General features: G+C 55.6%; 1 protein-coding gene across 3 annotated transcripts; it reads left to right on the plus strand.

The window, feature by feature from the left end:
• Positions 1–4,285: 4,285 nt before the first annotated feature.
• Positions 4,286–16,682, plus strand: SHKBP1 (SH3KBP1 binding protein 1). Of its 3 annotated transcripts, none has more exons than XM_029925699.1 (18): positions 4,286–4,422; positions 4,644–4,697; positions 4,861–4,906; positions 5,013–5,086; positions 5,371–5,429; positions 5,651–5,731; positions 7,710–7,871; positions 7,953–8,043; positions 8,132–8,322; positions 9,119–9,234; positions 10,030–10,117; positions 10,222–10,338; positions 12,950–13,120; positions 14,067–14,222; positions 14,633–14,729; positions 15,578–15,756; positions 16,023–16,140; positions 16,250–16,682. In XM_029925699.1, the coding sequence occupies exons 1-18, from the start codon at positions 4,337–4,339 to the stop codon at positions 16,479–16,481; spliced, it is 2,118 nt and encodes a 705-aa protein (XP_029781559.1). In that variant the 5' UTR covers positions 4,286–4,336; the 3' UTR covers positions 16,482–16,682. The 3 variants fall into 3 exon arrangements, with proteins under 3 accessions (XP_029781559.1, XP_029781560.1, XP_029781561.1); XM_029925700.1 differs by having other exon boundaries at positions 16,026–16,140; XM_029925701.1 differs by lacking the exons at positions 4,286–4,422; positions 4,644–4,697; positions 4,861–4,906; ... (1 more) ...; positions 5,371–5,429; positions 5,651–5,731 and adding an exon at positions 6,139–6,235.
• Positions 16,683–17,482: the final 800 nt, after the last annotated feature.

A 17,482-nucleotide genomic window follows, 5' to 3' on the forward strand; every position in this document is an offset into this window, starting at 1 on the left:
AGAGAGGGTGGTGAGGGCGGGGGAAGCCGGCGCTCGCGCTCCGCCCCGGCCCAGGGCGGCTCCGCCCCCGCGCCTCCGCCACCGCCCACTCACACAGTGCAGCACGAGGGCTTCCTGCTGCGCAAGCGCGAGCTCGACGCTAACCGCAAGTCGTCCAACCGGTGAGCGTGTGGGCGGGGTTTGGAAGGCGGGTCCCAAGCTCAGAATGTCCAATAAGTGAATAGACGTGAGTGGGAGGGTGGTACTAAATTTACTGGAGTCCTACGGGGGGGGGGGTAGGCGGGGCCTGGGGAGGGGCGGGGCTCCAAGGACTCGACTCTGTGAACCGGAGGAGCAGCACCTAAGCTTAGTGTTTAGTCCGGTGGCCGTGGTGGTGCTGCTTAGATGGGAGCTGGACCGGAAAGGAAGAAAATATTGCAAGTCTAAATAAGTTGCCATCCAACTCATAGCAGCCAACTCAAGAGTTAACTATATAGAGCTAATAGCAAATTGGATTTGGCTGTAAGGTGAAGCTTGGAGAGGTCATCCAACCAATGAATGGGGTGGATCCATCCTCGAAGTTTCAAATTGTTGCTGGGGTGGGCGGAGAGGTCTGAAAAGGGGCAGAGCCCAACCTCTGAGGTCTAAGGTAGGGGGCACATACTGGTGTCTAAATAGCGACTTACTCTTGGAGGCCAGCTCATGTTTGTCCCACCCCCCGCCCCTTTTTTTTTTTGTCCAACTGGGAGGCAGAATCTGGGGAGAGGTGGAGCCAAAAAGGGAAGCGCTGGCCAGTGAGCAGAGTGAGGCCTAAACCCAAGATATGAAATGGGCAAAGCAGGTTGAGATTTCGCCCTGAGGCGGTTTTTCTTCCTTGTGGTGAGGCGGAGGTGAGAATAAAGAGGCACCTTCTGTGTATTTCACTCCAGAGACTTCCTCCTCCATTGAGGCTCTGGCTGAATAGAGAGATAGGAATTCCTCATTCCAGACACTAGATCCGTAGGTCTCCTTTCAGGGGATTCCATGGTGGGCGAAGGAGTAGCAAGGAACATGCCCAAGCAAAGGCCTGTGGAGAAGACAGCTTAAAGTCTTGCCTTCAGGAAATTCAGTATGGCAGGGGATATGGAAGGGCAAGCCCACCAGGGTCAGCATAAGGCTTGGAACTGAGAGTCTTAGAATCTCGCCTCAGCTCAGGAACATCCATAAGGAATAGCTCCTTAGACATATGGCCCAGCTAGGGCAGAGGCCGAGAAGAAGGAAGGCTCAGGCGTTTTCAGCCATGAAACGTGTTAATGAAGAGTTCCCGGGCAGAGTGCCGTGACTCTGCCTTGAGCCCCATATCCTAACCCCAGGTCTTGGGTGAGCCTGTACTGCGTGCTCAGCAAGGGGGAGCTGGGCTTCTACAAGGACGCCAAGGGTCCGGCGTCTGGGGGCACACACGGCGGGGAGCCACTGCTCAGCCTGCACAAGGCCACCAGCGAGGTGGCTAGTGACTACAAGAAAAAGAAGCACGTCTTCAAGCTCCAGTGAGCCCCCCAATGGGCAAGGGGGAGGGATCCAAGGCCCAACTCCCACCCTACCCCCAGCAATACCCTGCTTCCCTGGAGGATAGTTGGTGGATGGGTGGGCCGGGCCCCTGCCCCAGATTCCCCAAGTTCTGTGTCCCCTCCTACAGGACCCAGGATGGCAGCGAGTTTTTGCTCCAGGCTAAAGATGAGGTGAGATCTGGTCCTTCTCTCCCCCATCTGGACCTCAGGACCTACCTGGCTTGCTGGTTCCTGGCCCAGAGTGATCCAACTGTGAGCCAGAAACACAAGCCAGAGTCACCAGGCTATGATGGGAAAGCCCACTGACAGTGAGAGCCCAGAGGAAGTTCCTAACCTAAGGAGGGGGGAGGGGAGGGAAGGATCTGGAGGCTGCCAGGAAGCCCCAGGACAAAGTCCAACCTCCTTGCCTTGGCCCCTGAGGCACCACTGGAAAGATAAAAGATGAGAGTTAGCTAAGGGATGATTCCATCCAGCTGAGAAAAGAGCAAGTGCAAAGAGCCAGAGGCACAGAAATGCAAAGTATTAACTGTGCTGGTGGAAGATTCAAGGAGAAAGGATCCCAGAGCTGTGTGGGCCATTTGAAGGAGGTTAAAGTTTGTCCTAAGGGCATTGGGGAGCCATGGCAGAGTTTGAGCAAAAGTGGGGGGTAGAGGTTACTGTGATGTCTAAGATCCTTTGGCAACAATGTACAGGGTGGATTGGGGAGAGGGAGAGAGGAGGTGTGGAGCCCAGGAGGCAACCCGGACAGGGACCCACTTGGGAGGGCACAAGGCTGGCTCCCAGCCGGACTGTGGGGAGGGGAGGAAGAGGTAGGCGAGAGTGAACCTTGGGACTCAGGCTAAGGGGAGAGGGGAGAGGAGGGGCAGGCCTGGAGGTGGTTTAAAGAGAAGTCGAAAATAATGCTCCTCATCTCTTACCAGCGGCTCTGGAGTAGGCCTGTATTCTCTTCATGCCGATTTATTTTTAAAATGGAGATAAAAATAGTTTTCCACTCTGGGGTTCTTGTGAGAATTAAGTTGATACATACAGAGTACTTACATGGCCTGGTAAAGGTCAGTGCTCTATAAATGTCGCTAATGTTACCATTGTTTATGTTGTTTATCTATAGTGGGAATTAGATATACTCCAACTGCATAGGATTAAGTGAAGTAATCCACAGAAGCCTGGCACTCATGAAGTGCTATGTGAGGGTTTGCATTATTGTTATTACCCCCTTTAATAGACTGGAAAACCGAAGTTCAGAGGGCAGAGGGATTCCAGGCTCATCTATTACCCAGTCTGCCTTCTTCCAAATCCGGACTCTGTGCCCTGTTTCTCTCTCCAGGAGGAGATGAACGGCTGGCTGGAGGCGGTGGCCGCCTCAGTGGGAGAACACGCTGAGATCGCCCGCTGGGGGCAGACACTACCCACCACGTCCTCCACCGACGAGGGCAACCCCAAGCGGGAGGCAGGGGAGCGCAGGGCCAGCGGGCGCCGGAAGTGACTTCCCACCCCCTGGGCCTGACACACATCCCCGCCCCTTCTCTCCGCACTGTGGGCACAAAGACACTTTCTCTTCCGCAGGGGCCGGCGCCCCTAGTTACCAACACTGCGGATGCGCCAAGATGGGCACTGGAAAGGAGGGGACTTCTGCACTCCAGGAAGTGGTGGGGGGATTGCTGCCCCTATAGCCATATCTCGGCCCCTTCCTGCTCGCCACCCCACCCCAGGTGCTGGGGCTCCATTCTTTTTATGCAATAACTGAGTTTTGGGGGGGGGCGGGTAAGGGGCCAGTTGAGCCAAGCCCCCTGCCCCCATCCCCAGATCCTGCCCCAAGAAGCTGGGGTGGTAGGGGCGATAATTCCTGCCCCCCTCTCCGCCCTAGGGATGGGCACGGGGCCGCTGGTGAGGTCCCCTGGACCATCCAGGGTGCTAGGGGGTGGGGAGGGGACGCCTCCTCCCCGCCTTTACCTCACTTCCAATGCTGCCTTGATCTTTGCCTGGGAAGGAGGAGTGAAGGAGCCTTAGCCCCTGCACTCCGTCGTCTCAAGCCATGCGGTTAATTCCTGACTTAGTTTATTTTTGCAAAACGTCGACCTCCTCCTCCCCCGCCCCGCATCCGCGAAGGCTTTTAATGGGAGGGGCGTCAAAGCTCAAAACTGTCTTCCTCTCTCCTCTCCCCTCCAGCTGTAAATGCCCCTACGTGAGGGGAGGGGCGAGGGGAAGCCCTCCCCCCAGCATGTTTCTGGCAGGAGCACCTCCCTAGGGAGTGGGGGAACCGGGTTGTGGGCAGCCCCCATAGCCGCCTGGAGGAGCCGCTGGGGCCCAGGGGTGTGGGGCGGTGTGGCAGGCGCACACTGTATGTACCTATAATAAATACTTTGGCTTTGACGGTCTATGCTGGTTTCTTCGCGTTTCTTGGGCTGCGTCTGAGATGATGTATGGGATGGGGGGGAAATGGGGGCGGCGCAGAGAGGCTGTTTGCCTAGAACATTTAGATGTCACCTTGATGTGGACTAATTTCGGGGTCTAAACACATGTCTGGGACGAAGCACCCAGATTCCATTCTTAAAAGGGGAACCAAAGGGATAGAGGAATGTTTTGCTAGCCCTTGTAACTAAACTTCCCCAAAAGAGACTTGAAGGACGCCCCGTCCAACACAGGAAAGGCGGGTCCCTTTAAGGAGGCGGAGAATTTAACTGGGAGGGGTGAGCGCTGTGTCCAATCGCCAGCGGCTCTGGGAGTCTTCAGGCCAATGAGCAGGCAGTGGGGGGCGGGACCCGAGTGCAGACGCGGAAGCGGGTGCTGGCCGGCCGGCTAGCCCAGGGGCCATGGCAGCCGCGGCGCCTGCAGCAGAAGGGGTCCCAGGTCGGGGGCCCCCGGGGGAGGTGATTCATTTGAACGTGGGAGGCAAAAGGTGAGTGCAGGAAGTTTCTGAGGCCCCCCACCTCCGGGACGGGGAACGGGATGGGAGTACCGCCTCTCCCGGGGGAAATCCCTGTCCATCAAGGATTGCCCCGCCCCCTGCTGAAAGCGCCAGTGCTCAGACTGGAGCCGTGGAGGGCGGTGAGGTAGGTAAGGAACTGCCTGCCTTCGCCTCCTTCCATCCCTTACTGTCCGCTCACTTTCCCCGTCTAGGTTCAGTACCTCTCGCCAGACTCTCACCTGGATCCCAGATTCCTTCTTCTCCAGGTGATCGGGAGAGCGAGTTTGGGTCGGGTGGTGGGGGGCAGGAAGAGAGGGTATGGGGGAACTTAATGTCCCACTCACCCTCCCCATCCCCTACTCCCTGAACACACACACACACACACACACACCCTGCCCTTTACACCTGCTCTGCATCCCCTCCCTGCAGTCTTCTGAGCGGACGCATCTCTACACTGAAAGATGAGACTGGTGCTGTGAGTAGGGAAAGAGCTGAAATGGGGCAGCGGGTAGGAGGAGGGACAGGAGCCCCACTCAGCCCCGCGTTTTGCCCCCATCCATCCTCTGCCCCCCTTCCCGCAGATCTTCATCGACAGGGACCCGACCGTCTTCGCCCCCATCCTCAACTTCCTGCGCACCAAAGAGTTGGACCCCAGGTTTGCATGGGGATAAAGGGACCCCAGTGTCTTCACCTTCTTCCTTTCAGAATGTTCACTTAAGCTCCTTGGTCGTATATAAGTCGTATACCTAGAATTTACCCCAAACACACACACACATTTTCACTGCCCATGTTATGTATCATCACTCCTTTGATTCTTGATCCAGTCAAAATTCGCTACCTCTTGGGATTCTCTGTACAGTTTTTGAAAACTTCCTCCTTAGAATTCTCCACCCACTCCCATTTCCCGGACTCTGACCCCTAGTCAATTCTACTACCCAGGGGTGTCCACGGTTCCAGCCTCCTCCACGAAGCCCAGTTCTATGGGCTCACTCCTCTGGGTAAGTGCGGGCCCCATGAGCACCCTCACTGCATAGAAAACAAGCTCCAGTTCTCATGATGCTCCTTCTTCCCCTCTCTTGAAAGAAGTTTGGGTTGGTGTAAAGAGCACTGGGTTTGGTCCTGGATCTGGGGGATGGGAGTGGAGAATGAGATTGGGGGGATGGGGATAGGATCTGCCTTAGTACCCCCAAGTCCTAGCCATCGGGTTACTCTGCTCCAGTTCGACGCCTGCAGTTACGAGAGGAGTTGGACCGATCTTCCTGTGGAAACGTTCTCTTCAATGGTTACCTGCCTCCACCAGGTGGGCACAGCTAAGGGATGGAGGGGAGGGAGGATGGACTAAAGACTACATTTCCCATAAGGTCACAGCCCTTGCTGTGAGCCCTGCGACACTATGGGAGTTGTAGTCTTATATCAGAGGCTGGCCTCACCCTTGGAAAGGAAGTAGGAACGAGCATTTCCAATGAGGCAGTGGGCCAGCTAGTCCCCTGAGGTTAGAAGTATGCCCTGGAGCCTGATGGGGGTTGTAGTCCACGATTGAGTTCCTGTGAGGAAGCTTAGGAAGAACTGGGGTCCTCTGCATGGAGTCAGAAATACTAAAGGGGAGTTATCCACCATAATCTCCCTGGGACCTTGGATCAGCCACCCCACTGGCCATGGAAGATATGCCTCAGCGCTTACTGAGAACTGTAGTCCACTAGGCTTTGCTGACTGGTAGAAGGAACCAAGTGGGGAAGTTCAGTATGTCCAGACCTACCTTCATGAAGTTTGCCAAATATGAAGATCGGTGCTTTTGTTCTCTCAAGTTAGTTTTACTGTGTGTGTGTGTGTGTTTTAAGTCACTGTTTTTCTGTTTATTTATTGATTTAAATAATCTCTGCTCCCAGCATGGAGCTCAAACTCACAACCCGAGATCAGGAGTCCCACACTCAGGCACCTGGGTGGCTCAGCATCTGGTTAAGCATCTGACTCTTGATTTCCACTCAGGTCATGATCTCATGGTTTGTGAGTTCAAGCCCCACAGCAGGCCGGCTGCTGTCAGTATGGAGCCTGCTTTGGATTCTCTGCTCCCCCTTCTCTCTGTGCTCCTCCCCTGCTTGCTCTCTCTCTCTCTGTCAAAAAATAATTAAAGTTAGGACCCCTGGGTGGCTTAGCTGGCTGAGCATCCAACTTCGGCTCAAGTCATGATCTTGCAGTTTGTGAGTTCAAGCCCCACATCTGGGTTTGTGCTGACAGCTCAGAGCCTGGAGTCTGCTTCGGATTCTGTCTCTCTCTCTCTCTGTCCTTCCCTTGCTCACGCTCTGTCTCTCTCAAAAATAAAATAAACATTAAAATTTTTAAAAAATAATTAAACATTTAAAAAATATATATGTATACACACATATTTTTAAATATATACTTATTTTATATATCCCTATATATGTGTGTGTGTGTGTGTGTATGTATGTGTGCCACATATTCTTCCAACCGAGCCAGCCAGGCATCCCATAAAAAAGTCACTTTAAATAGAAGCTTTAGGCGCATCTGAATGGCTCAGTCAGTAGAATGTCCAACTTTGGCTCATGTCATGATCTTGCAGTTTGTGAGTTCAAGCCCCGCATTGGGCTCTGTGCTGACGGTATGGAGCCAGCTTGGAATTCTCTCTCTCTCCCTCTCTCTGTCCCTCCCCCACTTGTGTTCTCTCTCTCTCAAAAATAAATAAATAAACTAAAAAACATAAATAGAAGCTTTCTATCACTGTCTTTATACCATAAATAAATGCGAAACTACAACCCTGAAATAACACTTATGATGCTACTGCCTGCCAAAGAAATTGGCTTCCATTTCTTTTCTTTTTTTTTTTTTTAATTTTTTAAATGTTTTATTTATTATTGAGAGAGGGAGAGTGAACAAGTGGGAGCCAGGGAGGGACGGGCCGGAGCTGGAGGGAAGCACAGAAGATCCCAAGAGGGATTTGAACTTGCAAACTGTGAGATCATGACGTGAGCCACCCAGGCACCCCCCTCAGCTTCCATGTCTTAAAACAGAAGATTGGCAAATACTGAGAAGATAGCACTGTTGTGGCAGCACCCAACTGCCGTGTCCTCTGAGATGTGCTCAAAGGAACAGAAGAGGCAGTAACGTGATTCAGTGTCATTTGATGCCCTGTGTCCACCCCACCGAAAATCTTTCTGCCAGGAGCCTCCACCCCACCTGTGGGGAAATCAGTATCTGGAGTGTTTCAAGTGTGGGCTACATTATTACAGTTCCTGTCCCTCTGCTCCGTGTCCCCACCATAGTGTTCCCAGTGAAACGGAGGAACAGGCACAGCTTGGCGGGGCCCCAGCAGTCCGGGGGACGCCCAGCCCCTGTCCGACGGAGCAACACCATGCCCCCCAACCTGGGCAACGCAGGGCTGCTGGGCCGAATGCTGGATGAGAGAGCCCCCCCCTCCCCATCAGGTATGTTTCTGTCTCCTGGGAGACTGGGGCAGCTGGTGGAGCCCCTGCGACCCCGCCCTGATCCTTGCTCTTCCCCCCAAGGGCTGCCAGAGGAGCCCGGGATGGTGCGCCTGGTGTGTGGACACCACAACTGGATCGCTGTGGCCTATACCCAGTTTCTTGTCTGCTATAGGTACTAGGGGGGAGGGGGGAGCAGAGGCGCTAGCGCTGTTGATGGGAGGGCTTACGCCGCCGGGTGACGATATCCCCCAATCCTCTAGGCTCAAAGAAGCCTCCGGCTGGCAGCTGGTGTTCTCCAGTCCCCGCCTGGACTGGCCCATCGAGCGACTGGCACTCACAGCCCGGGTGCTCGGTGGGGCTTTGGGTGAACATGACAAGATGGTGGCCGCGGCTACAGGCAGCGAGATCCTGCTGTGGGCTCTGCAGGCAGAAGGCGGTGGCTCCGAGATCGGTATGGCGCCGGGACTTTTCCAGAACCTCCTGCCCCTTAGAATTACGCTTCATCCTGTGGTCTGTTAGAATTCTCTACCCGGTTGGAATTCGCTGGCCTGTTAAAATGACCCGCTCTTTAAGCTCTTACACCCATAGGGATTCTTTGCATTATTGAGATGCTCCATCCCTTTAGAATTCCGTATCCTGTTCGAATTCCTTGGCTTGTAGAAGAATCCACCCACATCCGATTCTCCCCTCCGCCAGAACTCCCTGCCCTGTTAGATCTCCGTGCTAGGAGAATTCCAGAGCTTGCTAGAGTCTGTGTTCCCAGTAGACATCTCTGATTGCCTTATTATTTTTTAATGTTTTATTTATTTTTGAGAGCGAGAGAGAGACAGAGCATGTGCAGGGGAGGGACAGAGAATGGGAGACAGAATCTGAAGCAGGCCCCAGGCTCCGAGCTGTCAGCACAGAGCCCGACACGGGTCTCAAGCTGCTCAAACTCACGATGTGAGATCATGAGCTGAGCCGAAGCTGCACGCTCACCCAGCTGAGCCGCCCAGGCGCCCCTCTCTGTGCCTAACTGAAAACCTCAACCATCGTGGAATCCCACCCCCTGTCAGGAATCTGGCTGTGTAGTCCTGTAATTCTGCTGGAATCCTCTAGCGTGTAAAGATTCTGTGGGCCGACCAAACCCTCTGGCCCTTGGAGTCCTTCCTGGACTGGCCCACTGAGCGGCTGGCTTCAACCCCAGCCCTCCCCCCTCCTCCCCCCATGAAGCAGGGTCCTGGCTGAGTGCTCCTTGCTCTCTGCAGGAGTCTTCCATCTGGGGGTGCCCGTGGAGGCCTTATTCTTCGTTGGGAACCAGCTCATCGCCACGAGCCACACAGGGCGCATCGGGGTGTGGAACGCCGTCACCAAGCACTGGCAGGTCAGAGCCCGGCTGCCCCTTTCCCGGGGTCCAGGCTGCCCAGACCCAGGGAGGGGTTCCTTCCTGCCCCCCTGCCAAGCCGGAGAGAGTCCGAGAACCCAGCAGCAGCGGGCCAGATCCTGGTGGGGTGCTGGGGAGCTTTAGGGAGGAGGAGTCAGGGAGGCCTTTCTGGAAGAGGGGCCGATGAGCCGGCAGGGAAGACGGTGGGTTTGCAGAGGAGGAGAGCGTGATCTCCAGGCACCAGATGGGGAGCAGGTGAGTAAGGATGCTGTAGGAGGCAGGCGCCCAGAGACAGACGTGCAAATGTCCGTCGTTCCTTCTGCCGCCTCCCACGCATGTCCAGAACATAAAGAAAAGTACACCTATGGTATTGCTTTCTCGTGTAGAGCGAGTTTGGGAGAGCAGAGAAAGGAGAGAGAGGGAGGGAGGGAAACAGACAAAAAGAAATAGTGAAAGTCAGAAAGAGGTGATGGAGAGAGGGAAGGGTGGGCAGGGTGAAGCCAGGACTGGAAGGCGGTGGCACTGAAGGGAGGCCGAGGGACAGAGCGGGGTAAATAGAAAAAGCCAGAAATATGGGGTCAAAGAGAGGCCAGGAGACAGAAGCGCTGACCCAGAGAATTCCAGAGACAGAGAGGCACAGATGGCGATAGACCTAGAGCAGGTAAGGCTGGGGAGAAGTGGACCCTGATACCCGGGGGTGGGGCGGGGGGGTTCTGGAGGTAGGGGGCGCCCTGAGGGGTGCGGCGGAGCAAGGAGGACGCCCTGCCGGCTGCAGCCCATCCGGCCTGCCCCCAGGTCCAGGACGTGCAGCCCATCACCAGCTACGATGCGGCGGGCTCCTTCCTCCTCCTGGGCTGTGACAACGGCTCCATCTACTATGTGGGTGAGCAGCTGGCACCCCACGTGCCTGAGAACTTGCCCGGGAAGTGGGGGGGGGGCTGAGCGCCTCGCAAGACCCCACGCTGCTCTCCCCGTCCCTCCCCCTAGACGTGCAGAAGTTTCCCCTGCGCATGAAGGACAACGACCTTCTTGTCAGTGAGCTCTACCGGGACCCAGCAGAGGACGGAGTCACAGCCCTCAGCGTCTACCTCACCCCCAAGACCAGTAAGCTATGACCAGCTCCCCGCACTCTGTCCCTGCACCCCCTCCACGCGCCCTGTCCTTACCAGCATCCCCAGCCCACAGCCACCTCCCCACCACTGTGTACCATGACCCCGTGAGATTTACTGGGAGGGGAAAAGATTCAACTCTCATTTAGTCATTCAACAAACACCGGGCCCTGCTGGTATATAAGCACAGTCCCGGGGGCTGTGATGTGGCGGGTCTCTCCAACCAGCGGCAGAATTGGCCACTAGTAGTTCATCTCTGTGTTTCTTCTCCGCCTCTGCACTGAGTACCCGATGCACGTTCATAAAACAAAGAGAATGTGTGTTTTACAGCAGATGAAACCGAGTTCTCTCACTTGGGGACAGGATTTTTTTTTTGGTTTCTTGGCTTTAAATGCAGAAAAATAGGCTAATTTTTTTTTTTTAATTATTCTTTACTTTTAAAAAATTGTATTAGAGGGGCGCCTGGGTGGCTCAGTCAGTTAAGCAGCCGACTTCAGCTCAGGTCATGATCTTGCGGTTCATGAGGTCGAGCCCCAAGTTGGGCTCTGTGCTGACAGCTCAGAGCCTGAAGCCTGCTTCAGATTCTGTGTCTCCCTCTCTCTCTGCCCCTCCCTCACTGGTGCTCTGTCTCTCTCTCTCTCAAAAAAAAATTGTATTAGAGTGAGAGAGAAAGAGCATGCATACTCAAGCAGGGGAGGGGCACGGGGAGAGAGAGAGAGAATCTTTAAAAATTTTTTTTAATGTTTATTTTTGAGAGAGAGACAGAGAGTGAGCAGGCAAGGGACAGAGAGAGGGGAAGACACAGAATCTGAAGCAGGCTCCAGGCTCAGAGCTGTCGGCGCAGAGCCGGCTGCGGGGCTCAAACTCACGACCATGAGATCATGATCTGAACTGAAATCAAGAGTTAGATGTTCAACCAACCGAGCCACCCAGGCACCCTTGTCTTTATTGCGATGTAACTCACATACCATAACACTCTCCCTTCTGAAACATACAGTTCAGTGATTTTTAGTAGATTCACAAGGTTGTGCAACCATCACTACTGTCTAGGGCCAGGCCGTGATCTTTATCACCCCAAAAAGAGACCCTGAATGGTATTAGCCGTCATACCCTGTTTTCCCTCCTCACAAGCCCTGGCCACCTAATCTAATTTCCACCTCTGAGTTTGCTTACTCTGGACCTTTTGTATAAATGTGACTGTAACGATACATAGGCTTTTGTATCTGACTTTTTCAACCTAACATGGCTATTTTTTCAATTTATTTTTTTCTTTCTTTTGTTTTTAATGGTTAGTGCTTTCCAGATCCTCAGATGTCCTTGCCTCCTCCCAGGTTGTCAAAAAAACGTTCCCCTGTGTTTTCTCCTAGAAACCGTGTAGTTTTAGCTCTTCAGCACAGATCTGTGCTACTTTTTAACTTACCTTTTATGTATGGTGTGAGGTAGGGCGCACAGTACGTTTTCTCCCGGCAGCAGTAAACTAATAACCCACCCAGCTTCACACGCGTCACCTTTCTTCCCTAGAAGGCCCCTTGCTGATTTCCTGTATTTATTCCTTTCTTCCCCGTCCCCCTCCCTGCCCCATGCCCACATGCCATGGCGTTTAACATGTATCTCTCCATTTGTTTGTGTCTTTAAAAAATGGGCGTGGTGGGCAGGCTTTGAATCTGTGGAAACAGTACCGGGTATATACGCCCCCTTAACTTGTGTCCGCCCTGCCCTAGGTTTAATGTCTGTCCATTTTGGTGTCCACAACCCTAATCCATTGCCTTGAGCTGCTGCACAAAATCCGAAAACCACATTTTACCTGCCCGCATCCCTTAAGATGGGCCATTAAGCTTGTGGCAGTTGCCAAATAATTTTTCCCCTCTGAAAAGTTGGCAAAGCGTGGGGGTGTGGGGCCCTCAGACACCGGGCTGCGCTTTCTTGTCTCGCTGCCCATCTGTACGTCTCTGTGTTTTTCAGCCTTGCCCTCTAATTCCATTTCCCTCCGTGTCTGTCATTATATCCCTCTCTGTGATCCAGTTCCTTGGCTCCCTTTGCCTTCCTGTTTCTCTGTTTTTCTTTCTTTTTAAAGTCTTCATTTATTGGGGCACCTGGGTGGCTCCGTCTGTTAGGCATCCGACTCACTCTTGATTTCAGCTCAGGTCATGATCTCACGGGTTGTGAGATTGAGTCCCGAGTCCTGTTGGGCTCTGCTTGGGATTCTGTCTCTCCCGCTCTCTCTGTTCCTTCCCTGCTAGCACTGTGAATGAATGAATGAATGAATGAATGAACTTAAAAACTTTAAGTTTTAATTTAAGTAATCTCTACACCCAAAGTGGTCCTCGAACTCATGACCCCGAGATCAAGAGTTGTACTCTCTTCTGAGCTAGCCAGGCACCCCTCTATTTTTCTATGTCTGTCCCCTTTCTGGCTTATTTTCTGTCCCTGCTCCTTTCTTTCCCTGATCTCTCCCTCTGTCTCTCCCTTTCTCACATCTCACTGCCTTGTTATCTCTGTCTGCCCCTCTCTCCTTGCTTTCTGGCCGTCTCTGTCCTTCTCTTTCTCTCTGCCTTGGTTTCTGCCTCCGAGTGACCCTGTCGCTCTCTTCATCCTCGGCCCCTCAGGTGACAGTGGGAACTGGATCGAGATCGCCTATGGGACCAGCTCAGGGGGCGTGCGGGTCATTGTGCAGCACCCCGAGACTGTGGGCTCCGGGCCTCAGCTCTTCCAGACCTTCACCGTGCACCGCAGCCCCGTCACCAAGATCATGCTCTCGGAGAAGCACCTCATCTCAGGTGGGCCTCACCAGGCCGCCCCAAGTGCCCATCTCCCTGCAGGAGGAGGGCCCCAAGGGGAGCGGGCAACCAGAGGGAGGGAATTCTAACTGGGGACAGTACTTGCAGAAGTGAGAGAATAGTGTAAGGGGACCCATCCAAGCAAGAGTGAGTAATTCATCAGTTCACCGTATACTGATTGAGCACCTACTGTGTGCCAGGCCCAGGGGATACAGTGATGGACAAGACAGGCCAAGTCCCCGCACTTGGGCAGCTGATGATCTGCAGGGGACGGCAGGTGACAAATAACTGAATCAGAATAAAAGTGAGAAACAGGCAATGATGAAGACGATGAATATAAAACAAAGCTGTATGAGCGTCTAGAGGTGTTGGGGTCACTGAGGATGGAGCTTTGAGCCAAACCAAGGGAATAAGCAGTGCAGCTCAGTGGGGACAAGCGTTCTAGCAGAGGGAACAGGCATTGCAAAGGCTCTGAGCCAGGAGGATGATTGATTAATGTGTCTGAGGAAGCAGAGTGGGTGAGGGAGACACCAGGACCTTGGAAACCATGAAGATGACTTTGTCCTTGGCCTTTACTGGGTAGGTGTCATGGGAAGGAGGGCTGTGAGCAGGGGAGGGCCATGACCTGACACAGGTACTCACAGGGTCCCTCGGGCTGTGCATCGGGGCAGGACGGGAGCAGGAGTCCCCCGAGGAGGCTGCTGCCAAGGTGCAGGCAGGAGATGGTGATGGACCGGACCAGGGTGGGGACAGTGACAGGGTTAAGTGAGGTCAGCTCGGGAACAGTTTTACAGGCAGAACCAACAGGAGTTCTGGGGAAGAGTAAATTCTTTAGAAGGGAAGAATCCAGAGAGGCCCAATTCCTGAGTCATCCTGGGGCTCGGGAAGGTTGGGCAGTGCAGGTGACGCGGCCAGCCTGACCTGCCGTCGCCCCTGTGTTCCACAGTCTGTGCCGACAACAACCACGTGCGCACGTGGTCTGTGACCCGCTTCCGGGGCATGATCTCCACCCAGCCCGGCTCCACCCCACTTGCTTCCTTCAAGATCCTGGCACTGGAGTCGGCCGACGGGCATGGTGGCTGCAGCGCTGGCAATGACATTGGTGCCTGCTAGCCCCTGGCCCCCTGGACCCTGCCTCATGCACCTTGCCTGGCCCCCATTGGCCTCCACGGGCTCCTTTTCCCTGACTCCCTATAGACCTCTCCTGATGCACCAGCTGACCTGGTGGCCACTTGACCCCCGTCAGCCCCCATCTACTCCCAGCTACCCCTGCCGAATTCTGTTACCCATTGATTCCCGTTGACTGCCACCTGGCCCAGGACCCCCATCCCACAGCCCTGAGCTCCACTGACCAGCTGACCCTCAACCCTCTCTGGTCCTACCCAATTCCAGAAACCTGGGGGTGGGGACCTAGGCCTGGGAGGGGGCTGTCTGTGGGGAAGGGGGCAGAGCCTTGGGGTCTGGAGTCCCAGGGAGGCCCGTGGCCCTGACTCCCCCGCCATCCTGGCCCAGGCCCGTACGGCGAGCGGGACGACCAGCAAGTCTTCATTCAGAAGGTGGTGCCGGCCGCCAGCCAGCTCTTCGTGCGTCTTTCATCCACGGGCCAGCGGTGAGGAACGTCCCATCAAACGAGGAGGGTGGTCAGGGGAGAGGCCAAGACACCAGCTGGGTCATGGAGGTCCCAGCCAAGGGACACTTGAAGGAGCAAAGGCTGGGAGGGGGCACGAGGCCTGGTCCTGGGTTTAGGGGCTGGAAGAATCCAAGGTGTGACGTGTGTGGGTAGCAGCGAGGCCGGAGAAGCCCCGGGCGCCTGTGGCGGTCCTCACTCAGGTCAGCCGGTGCGATCAGGGGCAGGGGGTCAGGGCAGGAGGCATGAGGGAAGGGTGGGGGGGCCAGGGGGCGGGACAGCTGTAGGAGCCCAGAGGAGGTGATGCTCCAGCCTGGGGAGGGGGCCTGCGAGGGTTTTTGGGAGGACCTTGGAGATAGACAGGAATGAGCAGAAGAAAGTAGGGGCAGGGTGTGCCAGGCTGGGGATGGCCACACAGGACGGCCAGTGAGGTGCACGTGGCATGGGGGCCCGCGCCCCGAAACAGCCTGCAGAGGGGCACGGAGGAGCCAAGAATGGCCTGGGTGTGCTGGGGAGCTGTGGCCACCATGGGGGCTGGACTGCAGATGGGAGAGGAGGCTGAGAGCCCAGGGAGGAGGCTGGGACAGGTGGGGACAGGAGCTGGCAGGGGCATGGCTCAACCAGGCGGGAGGGGAGGAGGGGGCCCTGAGAGAGATGCTGGAGGCCGAAGGGATGGGGTGGGGGCAGGGGGGAGGCTGGTGATAGGAGGTGGGGGGAAAGAAGCCTGGGGCAGTGCTTGGGGAGGCAGTGACTGAAGCTGGAAGGGTGGAGACTGTGGCCTGGGAAGGGAGGCACCGGGGCCAGGGTGACCACTCTCCCTTCCTGCCCAGGGTGTGCTCCGTGCGCTCGGTGGATGGCTCCCCCACCACGGCCTTCACGGTGCTGGAGTGTGAGGGCTCCCGGCGCCTCGGCTCACGGCCCCGGCGCTACCTGCTCACCGGCCAGGCCAACGGCAGCCTGGCCATGTGGGACCTGACCACCGCCATGGATGGCCTCGGCCAGGCCCCTGGTAGCCCCCACCCGGCCTCCGTGCCAGCCCCTCTCCGCAGCCTCCTCCCAACACTCTCCCTCCCCAGGCCCTTGCCCTCCAGACCCCTTTCCTCTGCCTTTGAACCCCACCCTGCCCTCGCTATTTCACCCTCTCTTAGCTTCCGACTCCTATCCTCTGACCTCCGCCTTTTTTCTCTTATCCTGACCTCAGTCCTTGCTCGTGACCTTTATCCTTTGCCCAGTGACCCCTGCCTTGCCCCCTGACACCAGTCCCTTGCCCCCCAGCAGGTGGGCTGACCGAGGAGGAGCTGATGGAGCAGCTGGAGCAGTGTGAGCTGGCACCCCTGGCTTCCTCGAGGAGCTCTCTCCCCAGCCCTTCCCCGAGTCGAGCCTCTCTCACCAGGTAGCCCCACTCCACTTCCGAGCAATGGGGGAGGGGCAAGATATGGGGGGGCTCCACCCCGCCCCCGCCCACCATGACCTGCGCTGACCCTCATCACCCCCTCCCCCAGTCTTCACTCAGCCTCCAGCAACACCTCCCTGTCTGGCCGTCAGGGAAGCCCAAGCACCCCCCAGGCTGAGGCCCGGCGCCGTGGGGGAGGCAGCTTCGTCGAACGCTGCCAAGAGCTGGTGCGGAGTGGGCCGGAGTCCCGACGGCCACCGACGCCAGCGCCTCGGCCCTCCGCGGGTCTTGGAGCTCCCCTTGCACCCCCCAAGGTGAAACTCAGTGAAACTTCCTTCTGAACACAGTTGCCATGATGCCTTTGGATGCCCGCGTCCCTGGGGGCGGGGCGGGGGTGGGTTCTCAGGTGCCTCCCTGCTTCCTGTCAGAGCCCTGGGTTCAGGGGCGGGGCTTCCTCACAGCGGTCATTGTTACTAGGCCCCCACTGTCCTCCCTTTACTGGAGCCAAAGTCACCCTCCCCTAGTAAAGTTCTCACTGCCAACACCTTGCTGACATTCTTAGAGGGTTTGGGGACCCCCCCCCGGTGAAAGGGTGGGAGAGCTGTGAGGACCAACCAGATGTCTGGCTGTAGATTCAGGAACATCTGTCTTTCTTGGTTTAAGCAAAGAAGGGGAATGTAATGGTTTACATCTGGCTTCAGGCATAGTTGGATCCAGGGACTCAAATACTCGTCCAGAATGTCTTTCCATCCATTTGGCTTTGCTTTCCTCTGGGATGTGTCATACTCGGTTTTCCCCTCTCGGCGCCAAGATGACTCCAGGTACCTCCTTAGCAACTTTTTTTTTTTTCTAGCAACAGCAAACAATCACACGACTGATTCTTACTGACTTGAATTTAGTCAGACAGCCATCCCTGAACCAGCCACTATGGCTGGCGTAATGGAGGCCGCCCACTGTTCTGGGGGTCATGTGCCCTCACAGACTAGGAGGCTGACAGGTTGGAGGAGAAGTTCCTGAAACGTGACTCAGCACTGTTACCACAAGCAAGGATGACTGGCTTCGGGTCAACAGAAACACAGATGTTGGCTCTGTGATGACCACAACCTGAATGTTTGTACCCTAAACATCACCATCACAAACACCTTTCCCACATCCCTGGCTGCCCAGCCTCTCATCCCTTTCCTTCCGGTGCCAGAGAGAATATGAGGGGCAGGTCCAGCTCACTCCAGCTTAATATCCTTGAGATTTTTTTCCCCAAATAATACCTGTTCCCATAGCAACTTCTCAGGAAAGATGTCTGCATCTTTTCCTTGGGCCAATGAAGAGGAAAGTGGGGCAGACT

This window comes from Suricata suricatta, chromosome 16, assembly GCF_006229205.1.
Source record: "Suricata suricatta isolate VVHF042 chromosome 16, meerkat_22Aug2017_6uvM2_HiC, whole genome shotgun sequence".
Lineage (NCBI taxonomy): Eukaryota > Metazoa > Chordata > Mammalia > Carnivora > Herpestidae > Suricata > Suricata suricatta.

Bases quoted from the DNA above. Each gene is read 5' to 3' on its own strand.
- SHKBP1 (XM_029925699.1), top strand. From the start codon at position 4,337: ATGGCAGCCGCGGCGCCTGCAGCAGAAGGGGTCCCAGGTCGGGGGCCC. The intron at 4,698-4,860 runs GTGATCGGGAGA...CCCTCCCTGCAG, and splicing joins CCAGATTCCTTCTTCTCCAG to TCTTCTGAGCGGACGCATCT. The intron at 15,757-16,022 runs GTAGCCCCCACC...CTTGCCCCCCAG, and splicing joins TGGCCTCGGCCAGGCCCCTG to CAGGTGGGCTGACCGAGGAG.